This window comes from Neovison vison, chromosome 1, assembly GCF_020171115.1.
Source record: "Neovison vison isolate M4711 chromosome 1, ASM_NN_V1, whole genome shotgun sequence".
NCBI lineage: Eukaryota > Metazoa > Chordata > Mammalia > Carnivora > Mustelidae > Neogale > Neogale vison.
In genome coordinates, this window is record NC_058091.1 from 54,824,696 (window position 1) to 54,851,297 (window position 26,602).

Here is a 26,602-nt window from a genome sequence, read left to right on the forward strand (position 1 = left end):
TAAGACATATAAATAGAAAAATGAGCTGTATGATGAAACAAATAAGAATATTACCTATAGGTAGAAATGGATAGGAATATCAGATCATAAATTTTGATCATGCTGCTTCTGGACTGATGCTATGCTACCCTTACATTATTAACCACTCATTGGTGACTCTCTATATGGTCCCATTCTGGCCCCACAGCAGGTGTGCTAAGAAAATGCAAATAAAATCTATGGCTGTTCAGTAAGATAATTGGCAAGCTGCAGATATTGGCCAGGATCCTTTTCTCTGCATCTCCATGATAGAGCAAGTATGTGCCATTGGCCCAGAAGGTACTTCTATCTGCAGCCTCTCTTGCTCATGCCTCAGCTCTGGCCCCAAAGCACCCCATCAGTGCAGAGAACAAGACCTATGGACCTTCATAATACAGGATTTGGGTAGGGGGTGCTGTCTGTCATCTGCTTGTATCCTAGCCTCATGGACTGACTCCATCTCTTTCCCCTTGTTTGGTTGCTTTTGTATTTTTTTTTAAGATTTTTATTATTATTTTTTTATTTATTCATTTGATGGACAGAGATCACAAGTAGGCTGAGAGGCAGGCAGAGAGAGAGAGGAGGAAGCAGGCTGCCTGCTGAGCAGAGAGCCCTATGCGGGGCTCGATCCCAGGACCCTGGGATCATGATCTGAGCTGAAGGCAGAGGCTTTAACCAACTGAGCCACCCAGGTGCCTCTGTTTTGGTATTTTAAATCGATTTAATAAATGGAATGATTTCAGTATCTTAATTTTATCTGTGTGCTTTCCTAGTCCATGACTTCTAGGATATTGGGATAATTTTCCTCACACCACCATTTCCTTACAATTCCCTCACCATTTCACCATACCCTTACAATCTTGATGCAAAGTTCAAGGTGCTATGAAGTTCTTAATAGTTCTTATATTAGGTTATTATTTCCTGAATCCTGACATTCACAATGAATGAACAACATCCTTCAGCGTCGTCATATGGAAAGAAGCAATCTTAAAATATAAAAAGGAGAGAATGAGCTTACTGTGTCTCAGCAAGTATCTTATATTTTTATTAATTGTGAGAGACATTTCAAATCTTGACTTATCCACCTGTAAGCTTAAAAGAAAAACACAAGATCTAGAAATATCATGTAACTAGTCAAGATAAAAACATTCAGGGACATTTTGGAATGAACAGGGGATCTTCTGAGATGCAAAGCCTTGGCTCATGAGTTTTCTCTTACTATTGCATCTACTATTACTACTGATTATAATTGCTAGAAACATGTTTGTACTGGTCGCTTCAGATAAGTGGGCTGAAATAAGGAGTTGTGGGTTTGACTCATCATAATATATGAGAATCAACTATATGGCTCCTGGATGTGTTATTACAGCCTGGAAACTGCTGAGTTAGTGTATAACTTAGGCTTATAAAACCAAGCACAAATACATATTTCAAAAATTATACAGCTTCTAATCAGTTTAGCATGTTCTGTGGAAAATTTTCATGCTGAAAAAACAATACTATTAGTTATCCCTCCATAACTGAGTAGGTCAAAAGGGACAACAAGGGGTTATAGTAACAGAAAAAGACCTTTTTGATTAGAGATTTTATTTTTCTGATTTTGTCTTTCTTTTCAGTGAGTTGATTACATTTGACCAGACTAAGCACACGATTATGTAAGGTCAGCAATCAGGATGTGTTAATTTACCTACAACCTCCTTGTCCCCCCTCTCACCCACCCACTGCTTTTTAAAATTTGCGATTTTGCAGAACTGAGTTTAGTTACATGATTAAAATTGACACATAGTGTTATGATGCAAGTGGCTGAGGCGTGGCCCATCATTTTTGCTCGAAGCCTGAGTCTAAATCATATGGAGGTGGTGCTGAGGGAGGAAGATGGAGAGCCCATGCATTTTCAGGAGTCCCTTAACACATCCTCCAAAATGAATTCTATTCTTGGGCCAAAAATAACCCATGAGCCCAATAAGGGTGAATTTTAGAGAATATTTCAGATACTTTCAAAACACTTTAAAAAGAGGATTTTCACTTTAAAAAGAGGATTTTCTTCTATTTTTTCTTTCCTACTTGGCCTTGGGTCCAGCTCCACCTCTACCTTCTTCTTGTTCTTACCTTCTAACCCCAGGTTAACTCAGCCAAGGCTAGACACGCCCAGAGTGATGGTCAGGATCATGCCAAACCCCAGCTGCCTTGCAGAAACCTCACTGGCAGTAGCCAAATATGGATATTCAGTATAAACACACACACACACACACACTCAAACTTACAAACCACTTGAATCCATTAAAGAAAAGATTTGCTAAGTTTGCTAGTTTTTTTGGTTAAGGTATTCTAGCAGGACTGCAATGCAGAATGCACATTCCAAAAGAAATAAGGAACTCTTATTGAATCTGGTCTTGCTTTAAAACTAAATTTAGGACCCTGTAATTAACCTTACTCATTCTTACTTTGTAGCAAATGTTATTAAGTGAACTCTCTTCTCTCTCTGTGTGAAATCAGTTAAGTGAGGAGCATTTAGATTGTTTGTTTAAAAGATTTTATTTAGTTGAGAGAGAGCGACAGCATGAGCTGGGGTGGGAGAGGGGCAGCGGGAGAGGGAGAAGCAGACTCCCCACTAAGCAGGGAACTCCACGCAGGACTCAACACCAGGACCCTGAGATTGTGACCTGAGCCGAAGGCCAACACTTAACTGGCTGAGCCACCCAGGTACCTGCATTTGACTAATTTAAATCAATGTGCCATCAGTCACTTAATTTCTTTATCTATCTCTTGTCTGTAAGCACCATGAGGGTAAGAACTGAATCTTGTTCCTCCATGTATTGTCAGTAACTGGTACCTAGCACTTACATGATGACATATTTTTAAAAGAAGATGGACAGATATTCAGATGGTCGGAAGAATAAAAGGAAGGAAAGAAGGAAGGAACAAAGTTGGGAGTTGGGTGGGTGAAGGCTCCAGCCTGTCAGAGACCTTGGCCTCCTTCTCTAAAGGCTCAGAAAGAGCAGTGGCCTGGCTTCCGAGAGGCACCTTCGAGCGTCTCAGGCAGCGTGGGCTTGGTGTCAGATGGACCAAGTTTCCATCTTTGCTGTGCTCTCACTTGCAGCTTATTTAACTTCCTGGAGTCTCAGTTTCCTCATCTGAAGAGAGTATCATCTGCCACAGGCTTTGTTATAAACACCAATAATATTCTCTCCATGAAAGCTCTTAGCTTGGTGCCAGGTGCAGAGTCCCACATAAGGAGACATAAGCTAAATTCTTTCCAAGGGGCATTGATCTGAGGAAATTTTAGGCATATGAGCTGCAAATTCTGGGTGACACAATGGAGGGCTGAAGGACACAAAGCTAAATGCTAAGTCCTCTGATTTTCCTTCCTTATAGTGTTTGGACTAGAGATTTAGTATTTTCTTTTCTCCAGCCATCTCTTGAAGGCCAATCCTATCTAGTGATCTAAGGCTCAATTCCCACATTTTAATCATCTTCTGCACAGTTGGATGTGCGTATACTTTTTGAAAAGTACTTTTCATATGCTCCTGTTTAACATATCTGACACATCAAGCAAAAAATCCCAAGTTAGTGTCTCTTCTCAGGTTTCCTCTCTGCTAATTTCAGTTCTGTTCTCTGGTAATCCAGGCTCAAAGCCTTGGAGTTAGCTACCTCTGACTCACCTCAAAAAGGGATCAAACCATAGTGTCTTGAGCAAGTAACCTTGAGCCCACATCTGAACTTGGATGCTTACCAGCTGTTGAATGGGTGAGCTTGCTGTTTATAGCCACTAGCACCAGTGGACTTCCATATTTCTGTGAGAATATGGGAGCATATCTCTCTGCAGTTATTAAAACTTGGAACCTCAAACTCAGCCTCGACAACATGCTCCTCCACAATGACCGGACTTGCAAATGAAACAGCTCCTGTTCTCCTTTTACATGATCTATTACTCATGGGCTTTGGGTGTGAAACAGAACTGGGTTTGAGGGTACACTCAGACTCTTTTTAACTGTGTGTCATTGGGCAAGTTGCTATACCTAGATAAGCCTCTATCCTTATCTAATAAAAGAGAAATAACAGTACCCATCTCATATGGCTTGGGGGGATTAATTGAGATAGTGCCCAGTGACAACGTCTACATTCTCACTGCTATTCATATCCACATAGCATAGACTCATAATATCCTCTATGCAATGCTGAAATGTCTTCTACAACATTACTGATTAATAGATCATATGGCTTTGGCTCAACTTTTTAGGGATAGGTAGATCAGAGTATGAGAAAATCTGATTTACTTATGACTAAGTATAGTGGTTATAAAGTTCATCCTTGAACTGAGGTTCCCCTTTCAGTAATTTTCACCATCTGGAGTACAAAGAATTTGGTGGAATCATTTTCCATTACAACAACCTTTTGAATTCATGAAATCATCTCTCATGCTCCACTTTTATCTTTCACCTTGCATATTTAACACCACAAATTTTTGAAAATTTTCTCATGTCCTCTGGTTTGCTCCTCTTTATCAATATTCTTCTAAAAATATGCTTTCCTAAGCTGATCATGGAAATGAAATGGGCTGAGGATGGGCAAAATAATCTTGAGAAGGAATAAAGTTGGAGGAGTCACACTTCTCCATTTCAAACTTGGTACAAAGATACAATAATCCGTACAGTGTGGTACTGGCATAGGGGTAGACATATAGAATAGAACTGAGAGTACAGAAATAAACCCTAATGTGCAGCCAATTGATTTTTGACAAGGGGTCAAGATAATTAAATGAGGAAAGAATAATGATTCCACCAATGATCCTAGGATAAGTGGATATCCACATGTAACAGAAATTGGACCCCTTCCACACAGCATAGAAAGAAGTTAATTCAATAGGGATCATACACTGGATCCACTTGAATCTAAGAGTTGAATCAAACTTCTAGAAGAAAACAGAAGTAAATTTTATGATCTTGGATTAGGCAATGGTTTCTTAGACAGGACACCAAAGCACAAACAGCAATAATGGTTAGATTTTACAAAATTAAAAACTCTGTGTTGTAAATTGTATCAACAAGAAAGTGAAAAGATAACCCACAGACTGGGAGAAAATATTTGAAAGCCATATAGCTGATATGAGACTTGTACTCCAAATGTATAGAAAACTCTTAAAACTTAATAATAAAAATATAACTCTATTAAAAACAGGCAAAAGATCCAGGTAGATATTTTTCTCGGTAAGACATACAAATGGACAATAACTATACGAAAAGATGCACAAAATCATTAGTCATTAAGGAAATGCAAATCAAAACCAGAATGAGATACCCCTTCACACCCACTAGAAGTGCTAACATCAGAAAGATGGCAATAACAAGGGTTGAAAAGCTTGTGGAGAAAACTCATACATTGCTGGTGGGAATGTAAAATGGTACAGCAACTTTGAAAAAACTCTGTGATGTTTCCTTAACATGTTAAATGTAGAGCTGTCCTATGACATAACAATTCTACCTCTAGGTATATACCCAAAAGAAATGAAACATAGGTTAGCACAAAAACTAAAAAATGGACCATTATTCATAATAGCCAAAAGGCAAAAACAACCTAAATGTCCATCAACTGATAAATGGATAAATGGCATATGGTATGTCCACACCACGGGATATTACTCAACAATTAAAAAAAAAAAGTGAAATACTGTTCTATGGTACAAAGTGGATCAATCCCCAAGCATTGTGATAAGTCAAAGAATCTAATCACAAAGAAACCCATGTTGTATGATTCCATTCATATGAAATATCCAGAGCAGGCAAATCTACAAAGATGGAATGGAGAAGAGAGTTTGCATAGGGCTGGTGGTGTTGGTGTTTGGAGGGAATAGACAATTACTGTTAACAGTCACAGGGCCTCTGTTATGGGAGATAAAGTGTCCTAATATTAGGTGGTGGTGTTGGTTCCACGACTTTGTAAATATATTAAAAACAGCTGAAGTATACACTTTATTTTACTTTTATTTTAGAGAGAGAGAGAGAGAATGCACATACAGGAGGGTGAGGAGGGGCAGAGGGAGAGGGAGAAAGGGAGAATATTAAGAAGGCTCCATGCTCAGTATGGAGCCAAACATGGGACCTGATCTCAGGATCCTGAGATCACGACCCGAGCTGAATTCAAGAGACAGACATTTAACTGACTGAGCCACCCAGGTGACCCGAAGTATTCACTTTAAATTGGTGAACTATATGTATATTAATTATATCTCAATGAAGCTGTTAAATAAAAAATGTGATGAAAATTTAGTATAAAACTCTACTGCGATCTTTTTCTTTTATAGCTATTTTTAAAAAATTTTAATTTTTCAGTGTTCCAAGATTCATTGTTCATGCACCACACCCAATGCTCCCTGCAATACGTGTCCACCACTAGGCTCACCCATCCCCCCACCTGCCCTCCCCTCCAAAACCCTCAGATTGTTTCTCAGAGCCCACAGTCTCTCACGGTTCGTCTCCCCCTCTGATTACAAAACTCTACTGTGATCCGACCAGTCTTTGTTCACGGGGATTATTTGTGATTTTTGAGGCCTAGGCTTTATTTTACATTTTTGCATTTATAGCCCTACATTGTAGTTTGAATTTGTTCGTCTCTGTCATAAACTGGATGTCCCTAAGGATAGGGATTATAGGGATTATTTTTATTAACTGTTACACCTCAATTTTCTTGCTAGCACTTTGTGCAGAGTGCTTTATTAAAAAATGGTTTGTTGAATGGATACCTTTTAGGCTAAATCAATGTATCTTGCATTAGATTTAGGGAAGACATTTCTCATCTAACCAACCAATCCTCCTCAGGTCTCTTTTGTAGATTGTTGCTAAGCCAGGGCAATTCTGTCTTGTGCTTTGGCAATACTTCTTCTTCTTCTTTTTTTAATCAAAGTTAAGAGCTTTGCATTTATTTGTTAGATTTTATCTTCGTAGATACCATCAGTCATTCCAGCCAGTTAAGATTTCCTTAGATCTTTTCTCCCGCATCTCTCCTCTTCTCATCTGCTTATCACAAATAAATCTGAATAAGCACACTTATTACGAAAGACTTCTAAGCTGACTATTAAAGATGTAGAAGTTTTTCTCCAAGATGCTGATAATAACACTGAATAGGAGAGAACCAAAATCAAAGACTGGTGGAACACCAAACACTCGCTTGAAGACTGATTTGGTTGATGGCTCTAACTATCTAACTCACTAACGTATGAGTTAGTCCAGTGGCTAGAATTTCAATACATTGAAAGAGTTCATATCAAAAACTTTGCTAGAGTAGGTACCTTTCCCCAGTCTTCTTCAGTGATTCATGACATAATTTGCAGGAGCATCACAATCTATATGCTTAAAGTTTAGGGATGTATCACGTTAGAGTTTTCAAAGCAGTCCATACAAGATTCAAATGCCACGTTTCCTGCAGTCGTACCTCGTGTTTTGGTTCTGTCAGTCTTGGTCCTCCTGCTGTGCCTTTTTATGTTGCTCTCATGCTTATGGGTGTGTTGTTCGAGTTGTATTCTCCCATCCCTAAGGTTCTCATGGAGCCTAGCCCAATCAAATCTTTTATCTACACACCATGTCACAGACCCACGTTGATGAGAGGGTGAACAATAACTGCCATGCTAGTCTCCCATTTCAGGGGAGGGAACCCAGCCACATGCATATAAAAAGACGGAGGGCTTTACATTTTTGATTTGTAATATTAAGCCATATAATTTCTAAATCATGATTCCCACATTGTGACTGGAGAGGGATTACAATATCCACCTTGTAATGTTCATCATTTATTCAACACATACTTCCCGAGTGCCTACCATACGGCTTGATTACCCCGCTCTCAATGGTGGAGGTACAATTGTGAACAAGACGGACAGATACTGTCTCCGCTCTCAAGGAATTTACATTCCAGTGGAGGAGAGAGACGGAAAACAACTTTGTATGTAAAATCCTTCCTGACAGTTACTAAGAAAATAAAATGAATTGGTGTCTGAATTCCAGGGTTTTTATTTTAAAGGCTAGAATCCCTAGGACTACCATAAACATTCCCAAACTAGTAATTCAGACTTCCTTGATTTGTACATAGGGCAAGATGTGTTCAGTACCATTGCCTCCTCAACAGACAGCTGCCACCTCAGACCACACCCACCCCCAAACTTCCCTGCTCTCTAATCCAAAGTTTTGCTGGGTTTACATTCCACCCAAGGAATTTGAAAGTTAATCTGAACTCTGTAAGCCAATCAGAGTAATCTTACTCTCTTTGACTGTGATTGTTTTAGCGGGAGGCATATGACCCAAGCCTTGCTAAGGGGACTTGAGGTCTGACAGGAGACTGGTGAGGAAGGTTTCCTGGCTCATCCAGAACAAAGATGTGGGAAGAAGAGATGGTCTTCTCTACAACTGGAAATCAGATGAGGTTCTTCATGAGACACCTATACATACGACAATCATCTTGCAACCCTAAAAAAGACAGCAATGGGTATACAGCCAACATGCCCAAGAAAGCACAGAAGAAAGAAAGAGACTATATTTTTGATGGCACAATTGAGCTGTGGAATTGTCCAACCCTGGAGGCGTCCCATTTTGAGTCTTTTTGCTCTGTGAGATACGCTTTTCCTTTTACCAGAAGCCTAAAGCATTTTAACAGATAAAAGTAGATATAAATGCACATATATAATGAGCATTCTGACTGATTGATTAAATGTATATGTAGGCATAAATTACCTCTCTAACTCCATTTATGATTGTCACATTTATTTTTACCTCAGGCAAAAGCAACAGTAGAATTAGAAAATTTTAGAGTTGGAGAGATATGTCTGAATTTACTACAATTAAAAAAAATCGATTCAATATTTCCTGGGATTAAACTAAAATAAAATAGATGCTTACACATCTGTTAACTGCCTAAGATGCAGTAAGACATCAAATAAGCCAATTTTTCTTTACGTTCCTTAATTAAAAAAAAAATCTGATGTTGAGCCGGGTCTTTCATTTTATCACTGGAACAAACAGAGAATAGTCATTGCCATCAATTGCCTGTTTGTTCTCCCAGAGAGCTCTCCCACAAGCATACATTATGTATGGAGATGAGGGTTGTTGGGGGACTGGGTTCCTTTTCATACTGCCTTTTCTTCTAAACTACAGTTTCTCCATTGGGTCTACTTTTAAATAAAATGAAAGCAAAAATGCTAAACGATTACTGCCAGAACACAGCTTTCTATAAAAATGAAATGCCAATTGTCTTGCAAATATTTTCTATTTCTCATTTGCAATGTTCTACTGGTCACTTTGATATAGTCAAAGCTTCTGAATATTTATAAAGTTCTGTAATTTTTTTGAGAAAGACCAGAAGGCAATAACCACCTCATTGGGTTGTTATTTAGCAATTCAGCCTTTCTATCTAAACGACAAATGATAAGGAATTGCATTTGTGAAAAATCTGCATACATAACCTTCTGAAAGTTACTTCTGTCATTGTAATTCCATCAACAATCTTGTTGTATTGCAACTTGGAACACAGTTTAACTTGCCAGTGAGGCAGGGGGAGAGTGGGGAAGGGTTGGGATAGATGGAATTTCATTGAAGATAGCCTTTCACATTCAAAACCATCATAGGTCTTCTCTCCACCTAGAACTAACAGTACCTCTTGCTCTGCTCATCTTCTGCTGTGTTCAACTATCATACCAACATGTAACAAGCAACCATAACATATCTTCCTGCTTGCTTCCTCTAACCAGCAAATCTCAGTAGCCCTTGGGGAATAAAGAGAGTCCCCTACTTCCCTCCATCTTCCTGGGAGAAAGAGAGAAGCTATGGAGCCATTATGAGTCATGTCTACACATGCTCAACTTTTTAAAAGGAGTCCGTTTCCATATCTTCAACTTCCATCTGTATTTTTCCTGAGGATGAGTTACTTGAGAGAGCTTAGTTCACATGTTTTTAGAAAAGATTTTAGTAAATTTGTTCCTATCAGTTTAGAAAGAATAAAAACATACCCATCACTTGTCCCACATCTTACTATGGCACATTGCTCATGGGTGTAAACTTTTTTGGAGAGCTAAGCAAAGAAATAAAGAGAAATAATGGTTTGAGGAAGCTTCTTTTTACTGACTTATTAAGGCAACTTAAACACATCAGGCTTGTTGCCTTTTCCTGTCTAATACCTAATTTTGTAAAATCTAGGAGCTGGTAAAATGATATTTTCGATCTTGGAGGAAGAGATGCTCTCAATTTATCTTTTATTCATTATTATTATTATTATTTATTTTTTTTTAGAAAGAAAGGGAGAGTGTGAGCAGGATGAGGATGGACAGGAGAGACTCTTAAGGACTGTGCACTGAAGGCAGAGCCTGATGTGGGGCTTGATCCCACGATACTGAGATCATGACCTGAACTGAAACCAAGAGTCAGACACTTAATCTACAGAGCCACGAGGGCACTCCTAGATGTTCTCAATTTAAAACAGCCAAAGTGCTATAGGTTATGGAAGGTGATCTTTTTAAATGCAACTGGAATGTATTTGTGGGTCTACCAAAAATTTTAGTGATGTATTTGATAAACTGACACGTCAACATTTTATATAATTCCTTTCAGATTTGTCACGGTTTATTTAATAAGGCAGGTAAAATCTATTTTTCAAATCAAATCAGGAGATATTTTCTGCAATTACAGTCAATCCTCATCTTCTCTCATTTCACATTTTCTACCTCCTAATAATAAAAATAAATTTACTTTAAGTTATAATACAATTTCAGATATCAAATTTAAACTGTGTGAGTTACATGAGCAAACATTATTTTTTAGGAGGTAGAGACGCAAAATAGTTTAAAGACCAGTAATAGTTTAAAGACCAGTAAATAGTTTAAAATAGTTTAAAGACCAGTAATGGATTCTTCTGGTTTCCATCGGCCACTTCTGCCTCTCATGAGCTGAAGCCCCTTTGTTTGAACTCAGTTTTTGCTCTTGAGTGACTATGAGCAGAACTGCATCTCTTCAGACAAAGAGGGGCCCTACTCCAGCATAATCAGAAATGCTAAATTTTTATTAGTACAGCACTTTGACATTGAAAGCACTGTTCTTAGAGCTTTATAAATATTAATTTGTGTAATCCTAATTACAGTCCCAAGGGGGTCACTGTTATGCCCCCATTTAGTCAGTTGCAAAACTGGCATTCATATCCAGTCTGGTTCTCTTGGTCTTTACTTTTAATCACTCTGCTGCAGCTGCCTCTCTAGAAACATTTTTAGTTCTTGGGTCTTCTTAGGGAATTCTCAGGATGATTCCCTTCTCACCTGCTAAGCCCAGAAAACTTGCACTATTTAAGGATGATGATGAAAAGATTTAGCAACACTCAGTTAGCTTTCATCTGAGAATCATTTCCCCTGCAGAGTATTATTATTCTCATTATAGAGATAAGGAAAGGAGGAACAACGGGTCAGGTAAGTGTAACTGAGCCAAAGTTGGAAATAGAAGCCCCCAGACTGGTGATCTAATCATAAGAGAAGCTTCAATTCCCATGAGTCGTTTAGTAAACAGATTTGGAGAGAGAGAGAGTGAATGTCATTGAGCAGTAAGTAGGGAGTGAAAATTTGAAATGTAAACCCCTTTCCTGCAATAACCAAATTTATAAGGTAACGGAAGCAAAATGATTTTACATATTTATTCAATATTTCCTATGTGGGAAAAAGTGTATTATCATGTATATATAGTCATAGTTATAATGCCCTGGGTATTAACTTGGTAAACCAGTTGTGAATCTTTTAAGAAGTAAGCTTTTGCAAAGGAAACCATCAATAGCTTGAAAGGCAATCAATATTTGGAGAAGATATTTGCAAATGACATATGTGATAAAGGGTTAATGCCCCCAATACACAAAGAACTTGTAAAACTCAAAACCAAAAAACTCCAAATATCAGAGGAGCTGGATAGACATTTTTCCAACGAAGACATACAGATGCCTAACAGAGACACATGAAAAGATGCTCAACATTACTCTTCAGCAGAAAAACGTAAATCAAAACTGCAATGAGATATCACCATACCTGTTGGAATGGCTAAAATAAAAAAACACAAGGAACAATAGTGTTGACGAGGGTAATGTGAAGAGAATGGGACCCTCACACACTGTTTGGTGGAAATGTAAATTGGTGCAGCTGTGGAAAATAGTATGGTGGTTCCTTAAAAAAATAAAAATAGAAATACTGTACAATCCAATAAGTCCACTACATAGTATTTACACAAACGAAAGGAAAAAAAGCATTATTTTGAAAACACATATGTTTGTCCCTATGTTTATTGCAGCATTATTTGTAATAGTCAACCTAGGTGTCCATCAATAGATGAATGGATAAAGAAGTAGTATATAAAAAAGAATGAGAGCTTGCGGCACCCGGGTGAAGCAGTTAATTAAGCGTCTGACTCTTGATTTCAGCTCGGGTCATGATCTCAGCATCATGAGATCAAGCCTGGTATTGGGCTTCCTGCTCAGTGTGGAGTATGCTTGAGATTTTCTCTCTCCCTCTGCCCCTTCCTACTCCCCCGCTCTCAATTACCAAAAAAAAAAAAAAAAAAGAAAAAAGAGAAAAAAAAAGCTGTTACCATTGCAACAATACGAATGGACCTAGAGGATATTACACTGGGAGAAATAAGCCAGCCAGAGAAAAGAAAATGCCACATGATTTCCCTTACATGTAGAATCCAAAAAGTAAAACCAATGAATAAACAAACAAAAAGCAGAGTCAGATCCATAAACACAGAGATCAGATTGATGGTTGCCAAAGAGGAAGGTGGTGGTGGGCAGAGCACAATGGGTAAAGGGGTGCGGCTGGTACAGTCTTCTAGTTATGGAATAAGTAAGTTATAGGGATGAAAGGTACAGCATAGGGAATATAGTCAGTGGTATCACAATGTGTTGTAGGGTGACAGATGTTTGCTGCCCTTGCGGTGGGCACAGCATAATGTGGAAACTTATGGAATCACTATGTTGTGTGCCTGAAATTAATGCATAATGTAACATTGTGTGTCAACTAATGTTACATTGTGTAACATTGTGTGTCAACTTAAAAAAAAAAAAAAAGATGCTCTTACAGTGTCACTTGGTTCAAGATCTAGCCTCACCGCAGGCCAAAGTGAGTTGGAGGGCACTGAGTATAAGGGCTTTTGGAGGATGTGTCCCCATTTTCCTTTCCAGTCCAAGTACCTGAAGTGAGACAAGTCACACCAGGTGGGGCTCTGTGCTGGTATGTTTCCTAATTAAAGAATAGTTTGAGTTACTTGCTTGATTCTTGGTTTTTAATTTGGGAATGAAGGAAAGTTTGTGAAGTAGTTTCTGGGGAAAAAATGCTAATTGTTGATTTATCTGCCAAATTCACTATTCCTAAGCTACTTAGGGTCCTGGTAGTCTGAGAACCCACGTGATATGGTTGCTCACTGGTGCAGAGCAGATAAGACAAAATCTAGGTGCCCCAGTCAAATAAAAACAATCAAAGGTTGGGGGAAAAGAGAAAAAACTCAACTTGCTTTTGGATTCTAAAAGAGCGGTAATACACAACTCATGAATCATTGAACACTTCACCAAAAACTAATGATGTACTCTATGTTGGCTAATTGAATTTAAATAAAAAAATTTTTTGTTTTAATTTTTTTAAAAGGGAAGATACAAATTTTTAAAGGAAAAGACTCCTGTTTTCGTTTTGGTTTTGTGGGTGGTAAAGAAACCTATAAAAAAGAGGCTGAAGGGGCACCTGGGTGGCTCAGTGGGTTAAGCCTCTGCCTTTGGCTCCGGTCATAATCCCAGGGTTCTGGGATCCAACCCCACATCAGGCTCTCTGCTCAGCAGGGAGCCTGCTTCCTCCTCTCTCTCTGCTTGCCCCTCTGCTTACTTGCTTTCTCTGTCAAATAAATAAATAAATAAAATCTTAAAAAAGAAAAAGAGGCTGAAAAAGTGGATAAAGAAAACCTGAAGGGATCCTGTGGGGGAAGGGGAGGGTAAGAGGCAGGTTTGGAGTCTGAGGGCAGAGGGCACTGGTGAACAGGGGGAGGCGGAGGAAAAGGCAGACTTGGGAAGACCCAGGAAGGGAAGGTTCCATCACTGCAAAGCGCTTTAATGGACTTGAACTTCTCCCATCACTTTTGGCTGTTCACCACTGTTATCACTGCCCTTTGAAATCCTAATTAGTCAATTAATCACCGTTCACAGCCCCTGCAGCTCACCAAACAGAAGATGATGGTCCTTGTAGCCAAAGCGAAATCAGCCCATCTCTAGATGAACTCAAGAAAAACCAGTCTTGGAGGTTAACAATTCCCTGCTCCTGCCTTAAGTAGACTTGGTAAATTCTAGGAGACGCAGCTGATTAGTAGACTTGGTAAATTCTAGGAGATGCAGCTGATTTTCAAAATGAAAGAGTCCTGCGAAATTTTTGCCTAAAAATCAGAATTTGAACATCTAGCTGAAATCTTTAAACACAGAGAACTTCTTCCTTACCAACCGCGTTTTTAGTTTCACTGTCTACTGTTTCGAATCTAGTCACTTACTCCTCTACAGTTATATACAAGATATTTGTGCAAATGGGGGCCATAAATTCCACACTAAGCAAGCTCTGTTGAAGCTTTGTCATGTTAATATAGCCACAAATGAAAGTAAAATTTTATTTTTAGATTTAACCTCATAAATTGCCCCAGAGCAATTTTTTATTTCCAGCTGATGTATTTGAAGAAAATAGGCTCAGATTTATTGGGTCTGTTAATAAAAAAAAAAAAAAATTAAATGACCTCCTGTAGTTTTGCTGCTATTTATTGATCCCTTTCAAATTTAGCCAGCAATTCAATCTGCAGTAAGGCGTGTTGAATGAAATGGATTGTGAATGTAAAAATGGAATGAACATTTAGAAAGCATTTTCAAGTCCCAGAAAGTAGCTTTAATAAATGGGAATAAATTAAATTCACATCACTGGGAAAAAAAAAGATGGATTCTGTTTTAATGGTGAACTACACAGAAATCTTTTATTGCATGCAGGATCTATTGGCCACTTTTAAGAAGCTTGCTCATAGAATGGACTGCTGTAGCTCTGGTGAGGGAAGGATCCATCATAATCTATCTTGTAATTATACCTTCTGAGACTTTGAAAGATTATTTTGAACATGATTAGGGTAATTCATGCCTGCTTTTCCCATCCAACTGTTGAAACTACTATGACCACTACTACTACTAGTAGAAACGGTAATAATTACTAATTACTACTAATAATAAATACACTTGGCTTCAAAATGAGAAGACTCACTGGGGTGATTTCCCACCATTAGACGAAGTGACTTCCATATTGCCAAATCCACAGGAAATCTACATTTCCTGTTTTCACCTTTGTTATGGTTGCCTTTGTTGACCATCTCTTTGTTCTTGAAACTCCTTTGGTTAATATCACACACAATTGTGTACTGTTTCTCTGCAAGCTGTTGTCTTCTTCTAGTTCTTCCTCCTGGCATCCTCTGATCCAGCCAACTTTTTAAACCTGCAGCTTTAAAGTAAGTTTTAAATAATGAGGCTTCCCAGGGCTCTGCCCTGGCTCTTTTCTTTGATTACCCTTTTCCTGGGCAACCACCTTTATTTCCTTGGCTTCAGCTAACTGTTCTATGTTGATTTCTCTTTCATTTTTTTTCACAGCTCATTACTCACACCTCACCTCAAACTCTGTGTGATTATAACTGAAATCACCATCTTTCTCCTAAATATGCTTCTATCTCTGTATTCCTCAGTGATACCACCATCTAATCAACTCTCAATAGGAGTCCTCATCTGACCTGCAGAACACAGGAAATGAACCGAGTGACTGTTCCCTTAATTCTTCCACCAGGACCTCACACCTAGGACCATTCCAGATGCTCAGGAGGGAAGTTAGTTCATTATATACAGGACATGCCTCTGGACATGAGAGTGTGATTGTCTCCAGGGATCCGGGTTGACAAAGGTTGTATCTAATGGAAACCCAGCAGTCACCAGAGCCAACTTCTATCTCCTTCTTTCCTCTATGCAATTGTCCTCTTGACCCTATTTTTCACCCTGACTACACTTGGAGGAGGGGGTTTGCTGCCTAAAGCTCTACTTGTTTTCCTGATAGGAATCGTCTTCCTTCTTCTATATAGTAAGATTTACTTTGGGTTAAAGCCCTGCCTGTAGCTTTGCCTTCTCTAGCCCCTTCTCCTGCCTGCCCCAAATATTTCTAAGATGGAAGTCTGATCATAAGCTTCTGCTCAAAGCCTTCAACAGCTCCTGTGCATTTCAGATTAAAGTTTAAACTCATTAGCATGACCGAATGGATTGTCATCCCTGTCCATGCCTTCACATTTTCCACTAGCCCTACCTCTCCAAGCTCAAACTGTAGTCAAAACCAACCTCAGGTGAAATTAGGTTCCTCCTGTGACTTCTACAGTACCCAGATTGTATCACACTTTATTGCAATCACTTATTCATTCAACAAAAATGTAGAGTGCCAAATATATGCCAGAAGCATTTTGTGTACCAAGGAGACAGTTCTGGGCAAACTATGGAATCCAATTCTAGAAGGAGAAACAGATAATAAACACAGATTTAGGAAACTAACATAGAATAATGGATAGTAAGGTATTTGGAGAGCCTCCCATTAGTGAACAGGTAAGTGATGACAAAAAAGAGGCTGTCTGAAAATCTAGGGGGAACTGGGTTCCCAGTATAGGGCACAGCACAGCAAGGTGAAAGGCCCCTTTGGTCTTCCAAAGTTCCATTGGAACAAGAGGTGTGTGAGATGGAAAGAAGCCAAGTAAGGCTTGAGAAGTCACTCTAGTTGAAGATGAGAGGGAGAGATACAGGAAATGGGCTGGAGGGGTTAATGGAGGCCAGGTAGGGGTCTGGATTTTATTTTAATTGCAGTGGAAAGTTACTGGAGGGTTTTATGCAGGGTAGAAGGTCCTTATGGCAGCTGGTAGGATCACACTCAGGCCAAGAGCAGTGGTATAGTCTAGAATCAAAGTCATAATGTACTGAAGTGGAGTTTTAGCAGGGAGGGTGCAGAAGGAGTCTTATTTGGAATATAATTCATATGTATTGCCCATAGAAAGTGTTGACAGATTGTGTGTGGGAGGTGTTTATGTCTGTGCCTCTTTTTGTAGCAAGTAAGCTCTTTGGGGAAAGGGCCTATTTCTTCATATCTATATTTTTAGTTCCCACCATAGTGTGCCTGACACTTAACAGGTCACTAAAACTGTTTCATGAATGAAGCAATGGGAAAAGTACATCACAGCTGGGGCAGTCAGCAAAGAATTGATGGTTAATGTGAGAATTGACCTATAATTGTAAAGGTGGTCAACTCTTGACTGGTAGAAATGGAAGTAGAGGAAATGTGTGTCTCTAACATATTTGATCCTGGGACAGAAACACAAATGGAATCTATGTACCTCATGTCGTAATATTTAAAGTCACAAGTCAAACTAATAGACTGTTAAATAAAATGTGTTCTATCTATCTTAAAGTTATAAATCAAGATAACAAACTATTAAATAAAACACGCTCTGTCCTTTTATCTTGAAAAATAATCTGTATAATCATCAAGTTCTGGAATTTGGGAGTGGGATGGGAGAGCCAGGCCCTGGCCCCTGGTATGAGGCATGTCCCCTCCCTGCCCATCCCAGGTTCCTCATATTCACATGTGTAAACACTCTGACCTATAAATCAAAGCTTAGTCTTCTCACCCCCAATCCTTACCCCTGTGTAGTCAGGCCACAGAAGCTGCCATTGCACTACCGAAACAAGGAAGCTTGGATCTCAGGTATACACAGCATGGATTAGGCAGAAGGACTTGGGCTCAGGGTGAACACATACCCTCATCCCTGACAATTTTCCATCCCCAGAAGAAAGGTAAGGTCAGAGCAGCGTCCCCTAGAGCGTGAAGCTGGAGCAAAAACCCATCTTACTTGGATCTTATGGGCAGTGCTGACTGATGGGGTAACAGGGGGGAACCGTGAGGCATATTAATGAATAGAGAAAGACTAGTTTGTTTGGAGCAGAGAATTCATATAGCCGAGTGAAGATCAGATCCTAGAGGGAACAAGAATTTGGGGATAAAGAACTTTGATCATACAGGCAATGGGGGATTCAAACCCTTAAGCAGAAGAGGAAATGATTAGACATTTATGTACAGAAAGCAGAAGGACAGTGAGATCAGCAGAACTGGACTGCAAGGTTCGGGACTGGAAGTGAAAAGCACTGAAATCAGGGAGAAAGGAGTTGGTGTAATTTCTAAGAAGAAGAGACAACCAGAGAGATGTAGGGGCTGAGGGAGAAGGAAAAACGGGGTCAAAGATGGTTTTGCAAGAGTAAATATGGCAACTGTTTTATTCCCAGTGCTGTGGACTGGATGTTGGTGTCCCCTCCAAAGTCATAGGCTGAAGTCCTAATGTGATGGTATTTGGAGGTGGAGCCTTTGGGAGGTAATGAGATCAGGAGTGTGGGGCCCAACGATGGCACTGGTGTCTTTCTAAGAAGAGGAAAGAGCTAGGCCTCTCTTCCCCTCTCTGCTAAGGAGAAGGAGTTATCTATCAGTTGGGATCTGCCAGAGTCTTGATCTTAGACTTCCCAGCCTCCAGAACTGTGAAAAATAAATGATTGTTTTTATGGGTGGAAGCCACCCTGTCTATGGTATTTTCATATGGTAGCTTGAGCTAAGACTTTAAGCAAGGCTTCTCTCTCTCTGAGAAGGCAAGGGAGGTGTGGGTATGCTTTGCACACCGTTCCTATAACCGATGCCAAGCCTGACTTCTCACAGCTCCTATGAACCTGGCCTCCCCATCAAAGTCTCTTGAAGTGAGCTCGTTTCCCCAGCTCTGCTTCCGCATCCACTGTCTGGCTGAGCCCAGAAGTGCAGTGTTAGCTGTGAGCTCTAAGTTAGTTCACTTTGGGAGGGCAGGTTTTAGAGATTATAAATGTGTACGGTTCTTTAAGGAAAGGGTAAACAATTCCATCCTGAGACAGGCACCCAAGTTATGGTCCAAGAAGATTGAATGATCATCCTCAAGAAGCAGAAGAGCTGACAGGGGGATGTGGCCTCCAAACTGCCTGGGTTTGATTCCTGACTGCCTCTTACTAGCTGTGTGACCTAGAATGTCCGGACCAGAACTTTTTCTTCCAAAGTCCTGCTAGCATGAGTGTTTTCTGTCCTGACATGGGAGCTGGGAGCAGAGAGGAAGCTGTTCCTCCTCCTGCCCCATGGAGGGCTGAGGACAAAGGCCTGGGAGCTTTCTGCTGCAGTCAGACGCATTGGGACAGCAGAATCATGATAGACCCAACAAATTAAAATCATTTCCCATTAGCAACAACTAGGTCTATAGATCTGTATCATTTGATAGAAAAAAAAACCAATTTTATATTTTACATATTGGAATGTAAAATAACTTTTGGCCAAGACCTCAGTAACTTTACTTGTTGGGTTATTTTTTCATTGGGCTCTTATTATAACCATCTGTTGGGATGTGCTAACTAGCTGTTTGTCACTAGTTCTCTTCTCCTGTCCTCTTTCCACCGTTGCTTGGCAGCTGAGTTTGTTTTTCATTTCAATCAGGGCCACACAATCTCAAGCAGATGTTTTAAAAAGTGCTTGACTTTTAAGCAGAGTATACAGTGCCCTCTTGACGGGGAGGCTACACTCAACCCAGAATCTGGTTTGCAAATGAGGGTGCTGGTATGCGAGTCAGCCTGGATGGGGGGGTGCTTCCTGAGCACCCAGGGCTCAAGATCTTTGACGGCTTTCCACAGGGATGTGAGTGCCTGGACCTGTCTTGGAAGTATCTTAGCCTTTCCGACCTGCTCATGCCATTTCTGGGGGGCAGGGGGACACAGGTCCTGCTCAGACTGTAGGGCTGGGAAGCACATGCTTTATATTGGGGGGACCTGTATTTGAACCCTGCCTCCATTTGCCTGCTGACTCTGTGAACATGAGCAAAGCTCTGTCTCTTGTCTGCAAAACGGGGCTACGAATGAACAGTACCTCACAGGCTGCCACGCAGGGGAAAAGGGATAAGGTACGTAAAGCATGGTGGGTCGATGACACAGAGTAAGCACTCAGTTCATGCCACAATAGGGGCATGATTTCTATCATGATTTAAAAAAAAAAAATCTCACAGTATTTCTGTGAGGTTGGTGGCTAGTCGTATTATCAGTGTCTTACAGATGAGGAAGCTGAGGAACAGAGAGATGAAGTCACTTGTCCAAGATGGCACAGCCAGTAAGTGGCAGGGCAGTCTGGCTCCAGAGTCTCTCTATTTGGTGCTGTTGGGTGCTAAGTGGGGCTGGGAGGTACACAGGAACCAGTGCACACCCTGTTTTAGGCACCAGGGGTAAAGCACTCTATAGCACAAGACTTTTTAAAGTCCTTAACCTAACTCTCTTACCATGGTCCAGGGGACGCCATTACGATCTTCTTGATAGAGGTGAGGGAAGTCAGAGAGATCAAACGAGGTTCCCTCACCTCTATCAAGAAGATCATAATGGCATCCCCCGGACCATGGTAAGAGATCAAACGAGGTCACGGGGGACATACATTGCTGAGAGGGGCTGCCTTCAGAACTGGTGCCCCACACTTTTTTCTAACACCCTGCTGGGCAGTGCCCCTGGACCCTTCAGAGCTGTGTGGAGCCAATTGGCCACTTCAGATAAATGTCCCCAGAATGCCAGCAGGCTTCCAGGAGACGAATGGGTTGAAGCCCACATGTCCTGACTCCAGCCCATTGTTTTCTGTTTTTGTTCGTGGTATTACACTAACAATATTAGCGGCCACTGTAAGTAATTCAATATACTTTGTGTTTTCTTTTCCTCTGGCCCCAAGTCTTACAATAATAAAGAGATTCTAAAATGAATAAATATTAAAGACTTGATTCGCACAAGCACGAGGAAGTCCAGAGGGCCAAGTAAACAAGAAATCTGGGCACTTTTCTCCAGAAAGTAAAAATAGTGGGAAAAAGAAACAAGCTAAAAAGTGGTAAAAGTAGATGTGGGAAAATAATACTGCAAAATTCCTTCATGTCATCCATATTCAGGAAAATTTCCATTCATAGTTACTTATTAGAAGGTATTTGCAGTAATAGCTCTGCCAGGAAAAGGTTATTATTATTATTTTTTGAATTAGGTATTTTCTGCTAGTTCTGCACAGTATTTACCATAACACAATTTTAGTACTGCAGGAAAGTCCAGGCAAGCTCTCTTTGTAAAGTGATTCTAACTGATTTTACACTTGAACCTTACACCTGGGGATACAATGAAATGACACCCTACTTTATCATCCGTAATAGGATAGTCATTAAAATGTTGCTTTCTATGACATCTCATACAGGGCTGTTTATTACAGAGACTCTCATTTTCAAATGTTTTAACCTATTGCAATGAGCCATGATGAAAGGCAGCCCGGTGAAGTCTCTGGACCTGTCCTAAAGACAGCCCCTCTCCTCTCCAGGAGCACAAGATCATAAGCTTTAGCTTCTGCCAAACCAAGTGATGGAGGGCCCATTTACCATTATTTAAACTGCTAAGTCTTATAACCCTTTCCTCTTTTAGAACGTCTGCCTTGTTAGGATGCACATTTTGAAATTTCATTAATTTCCAAGAAAATAGGATCTCTACATGCCCACCGATTTCCAAATGGGTTTTTTTCTTCCAGATATTTGCTGGATTTCAGATGGAATGAGACAGGTGGTTTTAGGTTGAAAGCTACTCAAGGCTGATAGAAAAATAATGCCGGGCCAGCAGGCTTTGCTACTGAGAACCTGTCCCAGTACTGGCAGGGTCTTCAGTCCAACTCCGCAGAGAAAGGTGACAGGGTGACAGGTGATCCCCATGCTGATCTCAGAGGAAGCTGGCATCTCTGGGCTCCTGGGGACCAGGGGTGACTTGGACAGACCCACCCGTCTCCCTAGGATATTTTGGTCTGGAACAAATCTGAGCCATTCACCTGTGACAACCACAGGACCGCAGCTGAGGGGGACAAGATGCCAGGGAGGAAGCAGGTGGAAAAGGGACAGTTTTTCTCTTTGTCTCACTGGTTCAGCTCCGTTCAGTGGAAGAACACCGAGTTCCTGTGAGGCTGCCATGCTGTTTGCAAAAAAAAAAGCCGTTTGCCATGGAAGCTTCCATCTTCCTCACATGCAAACTGCTAGGGCAGTATGAGATTTGCCTTCCCTGTTCTCCATGCACTCATTCTCTACTATCCAGAGCTGAGAGAAATACCAAATAAATACACACTTTGGCACATCTAGAGACTCAGCTGTATTTAAGCCCAAACAACAACAGAGAGGGGCCTTACTGGAGAACAGAGCTGGGACATGATTATCATCCTGAGAGAAAATATTACCTTGTGCTGAGGGCTTTACATGCATCATCTCAAATAATCCTTAAAACAACTCTTTGGGGAAATACTATTTTTAATACCATTTTTATGGAGAATGAGGCATTGAGAGATGAAGCAACTTGTCAACAGTCGTTCGGCTGGTATGTGATAGATTCAAGATCCCAACCCAGGTTGAATTAACTCCAGAGGCCAAGAACATAGCCAGTTTTGCTACACTGCATTTGTCATTTAATCTTATTTATTAACATGTGGGAAATGAGGGTCATATGAGCGTTGTACTCATCTGAACATGCCTATTTCTTTTTTTTGACTTCACATCGCAACGCACGCACCATCGGTTTCTATCAACTATCACACGCACAAACCAGGAATATAGTTCAGCCCAGTGTCATGGGCCATGGATATTCTTGTCAGGGAAAGAGCCACCCAAATATATGGCACTTGGTGTGGAGTGACAGAGCTGTCATAAAGGTAATCGTGTAAAAAAACAAAATCTGCCATTATTACGTTTCTGAATTTCCAAGGAGGAGTTGTTTTCTGTACTGGCTCATGATGAACACACTTTTATTCATCCTTTCCAGTTTTATTCTCATGGGAGTAAGTCATCATAACTATCAAACCAGAGATATAAAAAGACTGGGAAACATTTAGTTTTAGAAAATAATGGCTTAGAACCCCAGTAAATCAAAAGAGCAGGGGGAAAGTAAGCAATACAGTTACAGTGACAGCTGGAGAATCTTGATAATTGGGCCTTGACTGTGGTTTGCAAGTTTTAGTATTGACGATGATAATGAGGAATCTGCCTAGGAGAACTGGAGTCACCCAGCATGTACATCCAGAAGATCATTACGAGATCCTGGGCCGAAAGTAACTTCTCATGCAATCCCAGATTTCAGGACTGACCCTTTCCTTGCTTGTAAGAGCAGAGAGATCAACAGAAACGTAAAGATTTAATAATACCTATATGGGTAAATTTCTTGAGAAGTCAGAAGAATCTCAGCTCCTGTCCAGTCTCTCCTTCCAATATGCCACCACACACACACACACACACACACACACACACACACACATACAGGAAATTCTAGGCTTTAATGGCAACTGTATCTTGACTGATTCATTGAATTATATTAGTTGAAATGATCTTCACTTTTTAAAGTTGAACTTCGCTATGAATTTTGTTATGGACAATTTGCTAATCCCCTGAAAGCTAAGAACAGAGATTCTTAACCTGGAGTTCATAAATAGGTTCCCTTGAAACAGGATGAATAATTTACTCTGTGGAGTCATTTGTATGGTTCATAGCTTTAATCAGATTCTCAAAGGACTCTGAGTTCCCTTCAAGCTTTAAGACCACTGTCCTCGAGGACAGTGTCCTCTCTAGGAGGCTGAGGGATATCAGAGTTTTATCTTTTATTTTTTAAAGAATTTTATTTATTTATGACAGAGAAAGATAGCAAGAAAGGGAACACAAGCACAGGGAAGGTAGAGAGGGAGAAGCAGGCTCCCCACTGAGCAGGGAGCCTGATGTGGGGCTTGATCCCCAGAAGCTGGGATCATGACCCGAGCCAGAGGCAAAGGCTTAACAACTGAGCCACCCAGGCACCCCAAAACATCAGAGTTTTAAAAGGAATCCTGTTTCACTCTAATGCAACACTTTCTAGAACTTTGTGCCAAAAGAAGGCTCTAGCCTAGCCATTGCAACCTTGTTATGAAAACCAAGACAACTGTGGGAGGTGTTGGGGTCAGGGGCTGGATTTATCAGGAGGAGCTGGCAGTGTCTAAGTCCCCCGGAGCCATGCTGGCTAAGCCACTGTCCCTGCCGACAGCATGGCATGACGCATGGCACAGGCTTAGGGCACAGGGCTGAGATGTTTTTTTTGGGGGGGGATCCTTAATTTGTTACTTTCTACTGGTTGGAATTAATCAAATAAATGCCTCCCTATTCTATTTTTTTTCCTATAAAATGGGGGGTAAATAATACCAGCCTCTCAGGAGTTTTGTGAGGATTAAGTGAGATCATAGAGACGTAAGTGCACAAAACAGCTGCCTATCTGTATCCCTTGGGGACAGGTGTGCTTTGGAATTCAGACTCTGGTTTTCTTAGAAATGTAATACATTTCTATCCTCTATATTCCCTAATGCCACCACCATCACCCAGGGTAAATATGTGGATGTTCCTACAGCAAAACCGTGAGTATTCCCAGTCAGAGGGATGAATCAAGATTACCATCTTACGTCACTTTGAGGCAAGTTCATCACCAAAAAACTTCAGTGTTCAGAGCACTTGGGTTCCGGGATCAAGAATAAGCAATTACAGACCTGTCTTCTCGCAACAACTGTCAGTTAAATCTTACTTTCTCTAGTTCCCAAGGTCCTCATTTTTATGTCATTGTTGAGTCACCAACCTTGGCTTGTCCTCTTATTTATTCTCTTTTGACAACAGTGCGGGACCCATGGCCGAACAAGCTACCCAGCATATATATATCTCTTACCTTCACATTCATTTGAACTGCGCCCTGATGAACACGGTGGCTCCCTTCTCTTCCTAATGCACTGGGTGAAGAAGATTCCTCACTTCTCTGGGCTGTGTCTTAAGCTCTCCCAGTTCCCGAGGCAGTCTCTCTTGCCACAGCTCCAGCATTCCAAGGACTGTCTGCTGCCTAATAAATTCTCAAGGAGCTCTCCAAGTACTCCGAGTGACGTTGGTTTGTTCACTGGTCAGAAGAACACTCTTCTCCTGGAGATGAGAGGGGACATTCCTCGGTTTCATTCAGGTATGCCTGAGGGCTGCTTCCAGGCTGTTCGAGAATGCCATCGCAAATCCCCCTAGGGATGGCACTCCTGGATTCTCTTCTCCATTCCACCATCACCATCGCAGTTGAGGGCAATACTTCCAGAGTCAGTCAGCGGCAGGTAGCAGATGTCGAAGTCCACCTACATGATACCCAATGGCCGTGGGGGGTGGGGGGGTCACCAAGTTTAACAATGGTGCCGTGCAAAGAGCACGATCAGACGTATGAGAGTTTGATTTCTACTTCATTCACATGCTGTGTGACCTTGGCTCAGTTACTTAAAGTCTCTGTGCTCCAAGCTGTAAAATGGGGATAATATTACCTACACGACGAGGGCTATAATTAGGAGTATGCGAGACAACCTAAGTAAATGTCCCAATAGATTTCCAGTCCCTTCTTTCAGTGCCTTTTCACTGGTTTCCTCTTCCCAGTTCAGGAAACTTTGGAAGGGCAAGAACATGTCTGCTCTTTGTATTTATTCCTGCTGAAGGCACAGGACCAAATACTGAATGAATGGATGAATGAATTCAATTGTTTTTGTGGGTGGTGGCCCACCTTTGGTTCCTCCAAAGTCTGATGTTCACAATTTGACAAGATGCCACCAGGGTGAAGATACCCAAGCCAGTGCTTTATGGTCCAAATAACCGTATTTGCTTCCAATGGAGATAAAAGAGTTACACCGCACAAGCTCTTTTATTCTGGGATCATGTTTTCTTTTAAAAGTGGAACTTTTAATTTTATAGACAGAATAATACCTCCTGATAGCTAGTGTGAAAAATGTTGCATTTTTAACAAGATGTCTCAATTTTGAGTAAGATTTGAAGATCTGCTACAACTCCATCCCTTTCCCTCTAACCCTCGACTACTATTAATTAAAGCTTCGCTTAATCCTCGTGTTCCCTTGGGTGCAGGCAGATTATAATGACCACTCGAATCCTGCAATGTTTCAGTAGACCCTGAGATTCATTGAGGGCTTTATGTAGGTTTGGGGAATTAGAAGGCACTGTAAATTTTAAAAAACCTATTTCAGCAGCTCTATATTTAATTAGTCCACCACTCTCTTGGAATAGAGAAGTAACAAAATGATTTCAAACTTATTAACAGAAATCACAGATGCTGGTTCGCAGCATCTTCAAAAAGTCCTCAGTATTTTTATCTATAAGATAAAGGGGGGGGGCAGTGTCGGTGTTTTCAGGCCCCGTGAAACACGCGTGGAAACACCCAGGGCTCTGCCAGCTACGCAAAGCAGCAGCTGCTAGATGGAAACTGATTTTGTTATATTGCCAGAAATCCTTTCCAGCGCTTATTTTTTGTAATCCCAAGATTATGGGGTCTAGCAGTAAATGCAGACTATGTACGTTTTTGCTTAGAATCCACGTTTTTCTTTCTGTCTGATTCTTAAGGGTACGCTTGTTCTTTTTTGCCTGTGATGGGG

The 26,602-nt window shown here is 40.7% G+C and overlaps 1 protein-coding gene across 1 annotated transcript in view; it reads right to left on the minus strand.

The window, feature by feature from the left end:
- Positions 1 to 25,014, minus strand: part of SASH1 (SAM and SH3 domain containing 1) — a 308,822-nt gene extending 283,808 nt beyond the window's left edge. Inside the window, exon 1 of the mRNA XM_044247105.1 lies at positions 24,868 to 25,014. Coding sequence (XP_044103040.1) covers positions 24,868 to 24,879 — 12 coding nt within the window. The 5' untranslated portion in view covers positions 24,880 to 25,014. The remainder of the gene's footprint in view (positions 1 to 24,867) is intronic.
- Between the last annotated feature and the right edge of the window lie 1,588 nt (positions 25,015 to 26,602).